At 38.7% G+C, this 11,696-nt stretch overlaps 1 protein-coding gene across 2 annotated transcripts; it reads left to right on the top strand.

The window, feature by feature from the left end:
* Positions 1-6,653: 6,653 nt before the first annotated feature.
* Positions 6,654-10,561, top strand: LOC137735002 (putative casein kinase II subunit beta-4). Of its 2 annotated transcripts, none has more exons than XM_068474353.1 (5): positions 6,654-7,071; positions 7,769-7,987; positions 8,985-9,094; positions 9,184-9,349; positions 9,972-10,561. In XM_068474353.1, the coding sequence occupies exons 1-5, from the start codon at positions 6,882-6,884 to the stop codon at positions 10,100-10,102; spliced, it is 816 nt and encodes a 271-aa protein (XP_068330454.1). In that variant the 5' UTR covers positions 6,654-6,881; the 3' UTR covers positions 10,103-10,561. The 2 variants fall into 2 exon arrangements, with proteins under 2 accessions (XP_068330454.1, XP_068330453.1); XM_068474352.1 differs by having other exon boundaries at positions 6,654-7,143.
* The last annotated feature ends 1,135 nt before the right edge of the window (positions 10,562-11,696 follow it).

Raw genomic sequence — 11,696 nt, 5'->3', positions numbered from 1 at the left:
TCAAATGGTTGACGAAGAAAATTAAGAATTAACCAAGGCAAAGAAAGAAGGGAAAAAGAAAGATTGCTGAGTTCGAGAATATGATGGTTATGATTGAACTTGAAGTGATAGTTGATCAATGTACTAAGTTAGTACATTTACTCCAGTGTTGAGTAACAACCACAGTACAACAGTACTTATATGTTTTATGGAGAAGAGATTTGGGTTACGGAACTGCTGAATTTCTTAAGTATGTTGGTTGCACAGTTTCCAAAGTAACGCCATAAGGACCATGAAATGTGTCGATTTTTGTTGAATTGTGGAAGAAATACTTCTGGATAGAGAAGATTCGATCATGAAAGAGTTTTGGTAGGCCCTGAAACTATGGATGAGTCTTCTCAAAGTAGTCAGGTGATTAAGTTTAACCTGAGAGTAGCCAAGACTGGCAAAAGAGATTAATAGTTGAACATGTCACTAATCGAGTGTTTAACGTAGATGATCTTATAATTTTGAAGTTTTCACTTTAGAAAAGTATGATACGGCTTGGAAAGGAAAGCAAATTAAGTCCTAAGTACCTCGGACTTTATGTGATCATCGAAGAGTAGGTGAAGTTGCTTGAATTACTTCCAGAGTTATTGTAAGAGCATGATGTGTTTCATGATTCAACATTTTTAGAAATTTCATCACGAAAAGAAATAGTGAGATTTGGAAAGGAGACAAAATAAGTCTTAAACACATCAGACCATTTTTGACCACTAAAGGAATCGATGAAGTTGCATACAAGTGGTGATGTCTTCAGAATTGGCTAAGGTGCATAATGTATTATATTTCGATGCGTTGTCACTAGGTGGCAGATTCGTCACATGGAGTTCCGGTGCAACTATTGAGAATTAATCCGGATTAGACTGGTTGAGGAACCAAGGACGACCTTGGATTGGAAAAAGAATGTATTGAGAATTAAGACAGTGTAATTGGTAAAGAATTTGTGGAGAAATCAGTCAGTCGAGGAAGCTACATGGGAGACAGAAGATCAGACGAGGAATTTGTATTCTAGATTGTTCTTTGACCACTAGGGGTTGTTGATTGGTTGTTTTGAATTTCGGGACGAAATTCTATTAAGGAGGGTAGGTTGTGACATCCCGTCCCGGAAATATTGAAACGTACATTTGAAATTACAAATTTTACCCCTAGTTCGTTATTTTACGTGTAGTTTTGTGTTGTGTGGTGTTGTAGGACCACACACACACTCATACACCCCGTTTCACTCTCCCGTGTTTTCCTCTCCCTCTGTCTCTTTTCTGTCACTTCTCTCTCTCTCTCTCCCAAGCTCCGTTCTTCCTCCTTCTTTCTTCAAAAACGTACGGACAACACACAAATCACCCAAACCTTGATGGATCGAAGAAACTAAGGACACCATCGAACTCGTGAAGCTCGTACGAGTGCAACCATACCATTTTCAGGTGAGAAATCCTTCGTTTTCGTGTCGATTCGAGGTATTCCGATTTCGAGTACTGTTCATGAAAGATTAATCTAGTTAGTTTTTGGACTTTTGAAGCTTGTAGATGTGTTAGTGAGGTCCCAAGGAGCCTCGGAGTACTTCGTTGGAGAAGTTTGGACGTCGGGATCGTCGTGTTCAAAGTTGGCCGGAGCTGTCGGGGCTTTTTCCGGCGAAACCACGGCGAGTTAGGGGTCGAGACAGGTATGGATGTGTTCGTCTCGTCAATACCTTCATTTTGATATATAGTACGTTGAAAATGGTTAAGAAATGAAGAAGTTATGACACTTTGAAATTTACCCAGAAATTCCGGCAAAACACTATTTCCGGCGAAACCAGTCCGGCGACGCGAGGAAGAAGACGCGCGCGTGGGCAGCGCGTGAACAGTGCGCGTGGGGGCGCGTGAGAGCTCCAAATTGAGTTCTGAAAATTGTCACGCGTTCGTGACGTCGTGTAGATCACCGTGGTATATTCATACACCCAAATTGAGTAACGTATGAGAAAGTTATGGACGAATGTTTGGTGTATGCGCGTTAAATAACGTCAATTTGGTTACTTTTTGTATAGGTGAAAATTATACAGAGGAAGAATGTAACCAATCTAGGGGAGGCTCAGGGACCTACGAGACGTCGATGTGATATGTGAGTGGGCAGTTATTTTTCAGTATATATATATATATATACGTATGCTTGACGTATTTCCCAGAAAACGTATTTTAAAAGAAATACGAATTATATATCCTGTCATATATGCATCATATTTTAATATGTGCATTACCATAATTATGCATACTGTTGCATGGTGCTGAGGAGGCCCAGGTAAGTGCCAGGTAAGTGGTATTCATGTTTGTATGCAATAGTAGTAGTTGAGATGTTTAGAGAGCTCATAATCTGCACCCCGGTGTTAGTGCTCCCGCCCAGGGCCAGGGCACAGTCCTTCACGTGATGTTCACCAGCACCACACGCTCGCCTTGGATCCAAGTTAGGTGCAAGCCTTGTCGTACAGACCACATTAGGTGGTTCCGACTCGTAGGTGACCCGCGATTATTCGCACAGTCTTCACGTGATCGTAGCACTAGAGCGTATATATTACACCCAGTCCTGTCGTACAGACCACATTAGGTGGTTCCGACTCGTGTGCAGATTCAGATATTGAGTTGAGATTGGAGCTCTAGATGCAGCCGTACAGGTCACGTTAGGTGACTCCCGGCTGCTAGATTATATGTTATTGATGTGAATTACGCTTGAGCATTTATATTTGATTATGAGATTCTGTTGTGGCATATTCTCAAGCATGAATGGCATATTGTGAGCATGAATGGCATATTGTGAGCATGAATGGAATATCATGGAGCATGATTGACATATCTATACATACGTATATATGTTCATTTTCTGGGAAACTATATTTGTTTTACGGCGAGGGGTTAGTATATTCAAAAGAGAAAAGAAGGTTTTGAATAAGTTTGCTTTGCTGACCCACTCAACTTTGTTTTGCGCCCCTCCAGGTTCATGGATTGAAAAGGTGTGGTGACTACGAGGAAATTCAACGGTGTTCTGACAGAATGGCCAAAAATGAGGACTCACCTTCGGGTGTTTCATCTTAGAAGTTGTATATTTTAAAGCTTCCGAACTGTGCAAATGGTTACGTCACTCTCACGTGACGGCCAGCATGCCCTCCTTCGGGACGGGGTGTGTCAAGAAATACCATAGGCATTTATAGAAGAAAAAAAATTAATAAAAATTTAACTCTTTTTTTTTTTTTTTAATTCCTTCTGACAGCTAACTTCTACAAAAACCAAAAGGTATCAATTATGAAATTGAAAATGTTATTTTGATGCCTTCGAGCAGCCCACTCTGATGCTTCTTTTGTAAAACATTATGTGGAAATAGTTTTAGCATGTTGATCATGCTTGGGTCCATCTCATCCATTGGAAAACATTGTAGAGGATGGCAAATCGGGCTTCGAGTGGGGCTGAAAGTAGCCAGCCCGTTCCTTTTGGACAATTTTTGACATGGTGGGTTACTTTTTGCGCAGCTTTTTATCGGAGATGGATTTTTTTTTATCAAAGCAGCTCCAGCGGGAGCTCCTGCTCAAGGGACGGGCTCCGGAACAGGGTTGGATTGCCCGAGGGAGGAAGTCCAGTGTTGGCTGGCAAGGGAGCCCGAGCAGGCTCAAGCGCCAGGCCCGTCGATTCATGCCGAGCCGAGCGCCTGAAGGCAATCTGACGTGGGCTGACGTCAGGACGACGTCTCCACTCTTTTTGAGGGTCATAGAGACGTGGGTTCTGACAAAACCGAATTTGACAGCTAATAGAGGTTGCTGCTACTGTTCGGGGCAGCCGCGGTGCTGGTGAGCCTGAGCTCACTTCAAGGCAGCCATGAGAGCATTAGAGATGGGGGCTCCATGTCGGGACTCATGTTTTGGGCAGTGGGCAACCGCTCCAGAGCCACACTGAAGCAGAGCTCCAAAGCTCGGCACTGCAGAGGGTGGGAGGAATTGGGGTGAGATTTGATGCATGCTTGGCAGAGGAAACCGGTGGGGTAGGACAAAAGGGTTGCTGCCACGTGTAGCGGCATCGTTTGGCCATGGTTCCGTTGACACACTTCGGCAATCGAGTGGTTCAAGATGCTCGCCGCCTCTGGGGTTAACGTTTGCTGGATCGTACTATTATTTTTTAAATAAAAAAATACTATTATTTTATTGTCTATTGCAAGGGTTATTCAAGTGCAACAGTAAAGATGCAAAAGGTAGTTACTGTTCATTAAAGGCAGTTACAGTTCACTACGTGGATTGAATAATAAATAGCCTGGGGGTAGGGCTCCCACGCTAGAGTTGCTCTCAAAACGGACCATTTTTTAGCATTTAACCTTTTAGCCATCTCCCCTTTAAACCTAAACTTCAGACATGACAATGTCTCAACCTTGGACCCGCATTAGGTCAATAATTAATTGCAGAGCTCGAAACTTGAAAAAAATAAAAAAAACATACGGCATAGACCTCAAACTCGAGACCATGAGCACAAATTTATGTTCCTGCACTCAATAAAGAGCGAAAATCCTACATCTTATTTTCGAATTAAATGTCTACACTTTAAAAGTATTGATTAAAAACTTGGTTAAGACTTGAGATTTAAGATGTAATACTTTGAATTGGAACTTAAAATCGCATGACTCAGATCCAAACTCAAGGCCCGGACATGAGACACATTAGCCAAGATTTCAGAGTTGAATTAAAAAAAGAAAAAGAAAAATTTGCTCACCATCTTAAAGTAATAGTAATGCTCATTGCTTAATTGATTACCGTTGGATGAGTTTGATTTAGTACATCAACTTCATAAATCTCAAAATTTAAATTAGGGTAAAGTACAAAAAACTACCTCAACTATTGGCGTCACGACACTTTCATACCTCATCTTTTAAAATTGACAATGTCATACCTCATCTTACGAATTTGTGTCAATGTCATACCTTCCGTTAGCTTAGCCGTTTATTTCTCAGTTAAATGCTGATGTGTCTTGATCCGAGACCCATTTTTTATTAAAAAATTATTAAAAACTAAAAAGAATCATTTAACATTTTTTAAATATTAAAATAATAAAAAAAAGTTATTTGAAAAAAAAAAAAAAAAAAAAACCAACATCACAACATCAGTCGTCCCCTTCCCCCCTTCTCTCTCTTCTCCCCATCTTCATCTTCTTCCCTCTTTCTGCAATTGCAACCCAAAAAAAAAGAAGAGAGAGAAAAAAAAAATTCAATTTGTTTTCCCCGTTCCCCACCCCCTCTTCTTCCCACACCCACTCTCCGCACCCAACCTCTCCACCTTCGCACCCACCCTTTGCACCCAACCTCGAACCCATTACCTGCAACCCATAAAACAAAAAAACAAAAAAACAAAAAAAAAAAAAAAAAAAAACCAGATCCGAACGAACTGGGTTTTGTTTTTTTTTTTTCTTCTTCTTTCTTCTTCTTCTTCCTCCTTCGGGTTGGGTTGTGGTTGGTTTTTTTTTTTTTTCGCTTCCTTCTCTCTTCTGCTTCTTGTTTTTCTTTTGCAGGTGGGTTTTTTTTTTTTTTTGGGGGGGGGGGGGGGGGGGGGGGGGAGGACGAGAGTTTCTCAATTTTTTTTTTTTTTCCTTCTTCCTTTTTCTTCTTCTTCTTCTTCTTCTTCCTCCTTCGGGTTGGGTTGGGGTTGGTTTTTTTTTTTTTTTTCTTCTGGGTTTGTGGTGGGGGAAGAGGAGACGAACTGGGTTTGGTTTGGGGTTTTTATTTTTTTATTTTATTTTTTTCCTCTTCTTCTTCCTGGATTGCAGGAAGATGGTGAAAAGAGAGAGGAGGGAGGGACGAAAAGGAGAGGTTTATTTTTTATTTTTTTATGTACTTTTTTTATTATTTTAATATTTAAATAATATTAAATGATTATTTTTGTTTTTAATAATAGTTTATTAGTTTTTTAATAAAAAAATGGGTCATGGATCAAGCCACATCATCATTTAACTGAAAAATAAACGGCCAAACTAACGGAAGGTATAACATTGACACAATTTCTAAAGATGAGGTATGACATTGTCAATTTTAAAAGATGAGGTATGAAAGTGTCGTGACACCAATAGTTTAGATAGTTTTTTGTACTTTACCCTTTAAATTATTGGTAAAAAGGTAGTGTCATCTACAAACTTGTTTTTACTTCTCACACATTCTTCTCAATTTTAGGTCATCGAATCAAATAAATTGAAGAAGATTAACGAGTCAAAATTAACAAGTGTGCGTGAAATGTAAAAATTAGTTTGAGTAGCATTTTTGGTAGAAAAAAAGCACTTTTTTTTAATACAACGATATATTTTACATTAAAAGGAGGAGGAGTTCGACTAAGCCATTAATGAGTAGCCTAATTTGACATTGACTTTGTCTACAAGATTTGAACATATGACATTTTGCTTAATAGTAAAGAAGAATACTGCTAAACTCTGGTAAAAAAAAAACATTTTTTTAAAAAATAAAGAAAATGAAGACGGTGAATAAAAAACAAAAAAAAGGTGGGACTAGAAAACAAAGATGAGACAGAGGGAACCAAAGAGCATTTTGCTCAACAGCTCGTGTACCTCTCGCGGCCTCGCCCCATCTCTCCCTCCCCGCCCAAACCCTAGCTCTCTCTCTTTCCTTCACACCCCCCCCCACCCCCCCCCCCCCCCCCTCCCCCCGGCTCCCTGTGTCTCTAATCTTCGATCTCACTCAGATCCTCAGAACCTCCAAAACACCTACACCGCGCTTACCCCGCTCTCGAAAATCTAGGGTTTTATTCAAACTCTCCACCGCACCATGGAAGGCCACCACAGGGCTTGACACCCACCCTTCTCCCTCGCTCCAAATCCAAGAGCCAAAATTCATCCAAAGGGGTTCGAAATTAGACCATGTATAGGGAACGTGGCGGTGGAGGCGGTGGCGGGTCGTCGAAAACAGAGATTGTTGGTGGGTCGCTAGACCGCAAGCGCATCAATGATGCGCTGGACAAGCACCTAGAGAAGTCCACCCCATCCACATCGAGAGCTTTGGCTAACAGTAAAGACAAAGAGAGGCTCTCTGTGCCCTCCACTTCCGCTGGTAAATCTCAGCTTGATCACCGTGCGGCGGCAGCCACGGCCGCCTCGCTCGCCAAGAACAAATGCTCTGATGGTTGGTCTTGTTTTTGCTCTCTAGTTGTTTTCTAAATTTGTTGGATTTTGGTTTAATGGTTTTTGTTTTCGTATTTTTATTGGGAGTTGATTGCTAGTAATGTGTTTTAGGACTAAGATTATTAGCACAAACTTTCTTATATGATCTGGGTTTGTTCCATGTATAAATGGTTTTCTCGTTTTCGCATGCTAATTTTGTAATTCAATGTCCTTTATGTTTATGATTACGGATTAGTCACCGAAAATATATGGAATGTGGGTCTAATGTTATTGTATACTGAGTTTATGTTTGGCAAAGGAGCCCTGATTATGTAATATGCTACTTTTAGTTATTTTTTGCAAAAACTAGGATATTACTAAGTTGAAAGTTCACTCATTTATTGCTCGTTCGGAGTAGAGTGATTACTTGAAATGGAAAGATTCTTAGCTGTTCCAAGTCTTAAAAGTTTTCAATTTTAATTCTTTTCCAAATTCTAGTCTCACACTTGTGTAACTTTACATCTTTTTAGTGTTTGACTAATGAATACACATGAAATTCGTAGAAGAGGACTAAAAATCTACTTGGTAGACATTTGCATTGGAAATTGTCATGTCATTCTTACATAGTTAGTTTGCTTTAATTGCAGAGGAATCTGAAACAGACAGTGAAGAATCAGATGTCAGTGGTTCTGATGGAGATGACACTTCTTGGATTTCATGGTTCTGCAATTTGCGAGGGAATGAATTTTTTTGTGAAGTTGATGATGAATACATCCAAGATGATTTTAATCTCTGTGGATTGAGCAGTCAAGTTCCATATTATGATTATGCACTTGATCTGATTTTGGATGTTGAGTCTTCTCATGGTAAGAATTTGTCTATGCTAATGGGGCTTTTAGTTTGTTGTGTGTGAATGCATGCGCATATTTTTCCCCTTTAAAACCATCTTTTTTACATCTTTTAAAGTAAAGGTAAGGAAAATTGCATACTATTTGATTGTTAAATTCAGGCCACTCTCTTTTAATAAATCTCCTTGGAGTGAAAGGCTATTAATGTTTTATGGAAATTAATCAATTGTCTGCTTGAATTATATAAACTGATTTCGAGACAAGCCAGGTAATATGTTACTTAATGTAGGGGGTTTGCATGTGTAGTTTAGTTGGTTGGAAAGTTTCTTGAAAATATATTCCATGAAAAGAAATTGGTGCAGTTCTAGTCAATATAAGTAAAGTAGTCTAGTGGATCACAGATTGATATGAAACTTATGAAGTAGTTGGTGAAAAATAAGATTGGTGACACCCTATTGAGTTTTCAATTGGTAATGGTGGCCCTATGTGAGATCTGAGTCAAGGGGCCTTGATATGTGTAGTATGGTTACTGGTGGTGGACATCTTGCTGGATATTGGGTGACAACATTCAACCCTGTCTTCAGTGGACAGCAGCAGCCCATTAATATTGTTATTTTCTTGAGTTGGTTCTGCATTTAGCATTATAGTGAGGAATAAAGATTCGTAATTAGGTTTTGGTATGGTTTTTTGGACTAAAAGTTTTTATGGGTATGAAATATGAATACTTAATTTTGAAATATCAACGTGGGACTCTGAGATCAAAAGTGAAAGCATGCAATACCTAGATAAAACTGGGGTAGAACTCCAAATAACGTATGAAAAGGATGATGTTGGGGTTGAAACTTGGATTTGTAAGGTACGATGAAATAAAGTATACCCAGGAGCTAATGCTCTAATATCCTCTCTATCCGTCTGTCTGAACAGCTGTCTCTCTCTGTGTATCTGTTTTGGTTGTGGTCGTTTTTCCTTTTTGTCATTGAGATTGAGGCACTTAATAAATGGGGACTGTGTCCAGGTGATATGTTCACTGAAGAGCAGAATGAGTTGGTTGAATCAGCAGCGGAGATGCTATACGGTCTTATTCATGTTCGATACATACTGACTAGCAAGGGAATGTCTGCAATGGTAAGAATCTGACTATTGTACATTTGCATTTTGGTTTCTTATTATATCCTTTTTTTTTTTGTTAGAATATTGATCTTAAAGTTCTACAGTTGGAGAAGTACAAGAACTATGACTTTGGAAGATGCCCAAGAGTGTACTGTTGTGGACAACCTTGCCTTCCAGTTGGTCAATCGGACATTCCTCGTTCAAGCACTGTAAAAATATACTGCCCCAAGTGTGAAGATATATATTACCCTCGATCGAAGTACCAAGGCAGTATCCTTTAATGCTTAAATTTTGCATCTGCACTGAAGTTCTTTTCATAGTTCTCTCTTTCCAGTTTTGGGTTTTCAATTACCAGATGAGTCTTCTTACAAATTTTGACGAAAGAAATTTACCCCTTTTGGTCTTTTGTAGAAGTTGTGTTTAAGTTCAGTGTTGTTCTCTTGTAAATATCATTTGACAGTCTAATATTATGCTTGGGGTCAAGACTTAGTGCAACTGCTTGTAAAAAAACTACTTTGATTGGTCAACAATACGTCTTTCATTTGCAAGTGTCAATACCAGGATCATGAAATTTGGACATGGATTTTATTTGATCATTGAGTGGGTGGTGTAACAACTGAATTTGCGGGCACTTGAATGTCTGATGGTGGTTATAATGAGCTTTAATAAATCAATAATAGGGTGTAATGACTTTCCTGAGACTGGTAGTATAAACAAATATCAGATTTGCATAACTCTGCTTATGAAATCACTTCATTTCTCTCTCTCTCTCTCTCTCTCTCTCTCTCTCTCTCTCTCTCTCTCTCTCTCTCTCTCATGGTTATTATTTTACCATATTCGAGTTTTGTTTGACATTCTGATTTTATATCTCAATTTCCTGAACACTTTGAAGATATTGACGGAGCGTATTTTGGAACCACATTTCCGCACTTATTCTTGATGACGTATGGACACCTTAAGCCACAAAAGGCGACACAGAGTTACGTTCCAAGAGTTTTTGGTTTCAAGCTCCACAAGCCGTAACCACAGTGCAAGCAGCAAAACCTGTGATGAGGTTTACTATTAACCAGCCTTGGTTCTTATCTTGCTTCATGCCTCCATTGGTAGAAGGACTGGCTGTGACAAGTGAGGTAAGATGCAGTAGCTCAGAAAGTACTACAAGTGATCTACCATTGGAAATGCTTAATGTGCAAGTTGGCCTATTTGCAGAGCAAAGTAGCAAACCTTTCTTTGAATTTTAATCATGAGATAACGGAGCGCTTGTAAGTTATTTCATTTTGTTTATTGAGATTGATGTGCTTTGCATTAGGGGTTCGTGTTTATCATTCCTTTTACTATGATTAATCATGCTCCGATCTTATGCCCCTTTGACACAACTTTCCTGTTTATATATTTAATGTGCTACTATCATTTGCTTGATGGATGTAATGCCAAGAACGGTAGTATTTGAAGTTAAATCGCACTTAGAACATGAGTTTTTCATTTTGTTCATGCAAGGTGGTGTTGGGTCCCTGTAGTTTGCATGTTTTTACAAGGATAGTGATGGATTTGGCTTCTGTAGTTTTGTTGTTTTTACAATTAGTTTTTCAACCAGGTCCCTGTAGTCGTGTTTTGTTTTAATCAAAGAGATTGAGAATTTGTCACTGTTGGACGAAAGTGTCACGAGGCACGCGTGGAAATTGATAGGTAAATTTACCTTTCAATTACCGTTCCATGCGTGCCTTTTGTGAAATTTCTGTTTAGTAGATATGAAATTTTCAGTTACTCCTTGATGTAAACAAAACTTTCACCGCAGATGTCCGACCTGAAAAATAAAGCTAAAAAAACACTCGAACTACAGAAACAAATTGGTCATTGTCCGAAAGGGATGCGAACTTTCCTTTGGATCATCTGAAGACATGATTGGAACTGGTACGGCTAAACTTATCTAAAGTATGTATTGATGGAACTCTTTTTGTCAATAAAAAAAGAGAGAAGATATTTTTGTTTTTTGTCACAATAAAAAGTTCAAGATGGTAACGTAATTTTATAAAACAAAATTTTGCTGTTTTTTGTTTAATCCTCACAGGTGATTTTATCGTATCTAATTTAAAAAATAAAATGGTAAAAAGTAGAAAAAAAAAAAACCAAACCTCTCTCTCCACTCCCATGTTCTCTCTCTTCCTCTCTCCTTTAATTTTAAATACAAAAGTAAAAAATTTCAAGCACTTTGTATGTGAACATATACTAGTTAGTTTGAAAGTGAAGTTGTTTCACTGTCTAATGAAATTCATACAAACTGGTGGACATTATTATTTTGTCTATGGTTTTGCAACCTTTGGAACAATCTAACTCGTTGACTCTATTGAAATGGCCAAAATGTGTAACTACATACAAACTATGCAACTTTGGCTCTCTTTTTTGTTCTTTTTTGGAACATAGCAGATTGGGAGACTCTAAGGCTCCGTTTGGTGGGTTAGATGAGATAGGTTGTGATCAATTAAAATAGATGTGAGTTCAATCCAATGTTTGTTATGTCAAATGTGAGATGGATATGACTGGACATGATGAGTTATATGAGTTCATAATAGAGTAGATTATCTAATTTATCTTTATACATGAGTTCCAAGTCATGTCT

Source organism: Pyrus communis, chromosome 5 (assembly GCF_963583255.1).
Source record: "Pyrus communis chromosome 5, drPyrComm1.1, whole genome shotgun sequence".
In the NCBI taxonomy this organism is placed as follows: Eukaryota; Viridiplantae; Streptophyta; class Magnoliopsida; order Rosales; family Rosaceae; genus Pyrus; species Pyrus communis.
Note: the sequence above shows the minus strand (reverse complement) of the source record. Positions and strands in the feature narration are given on the sequence as shown.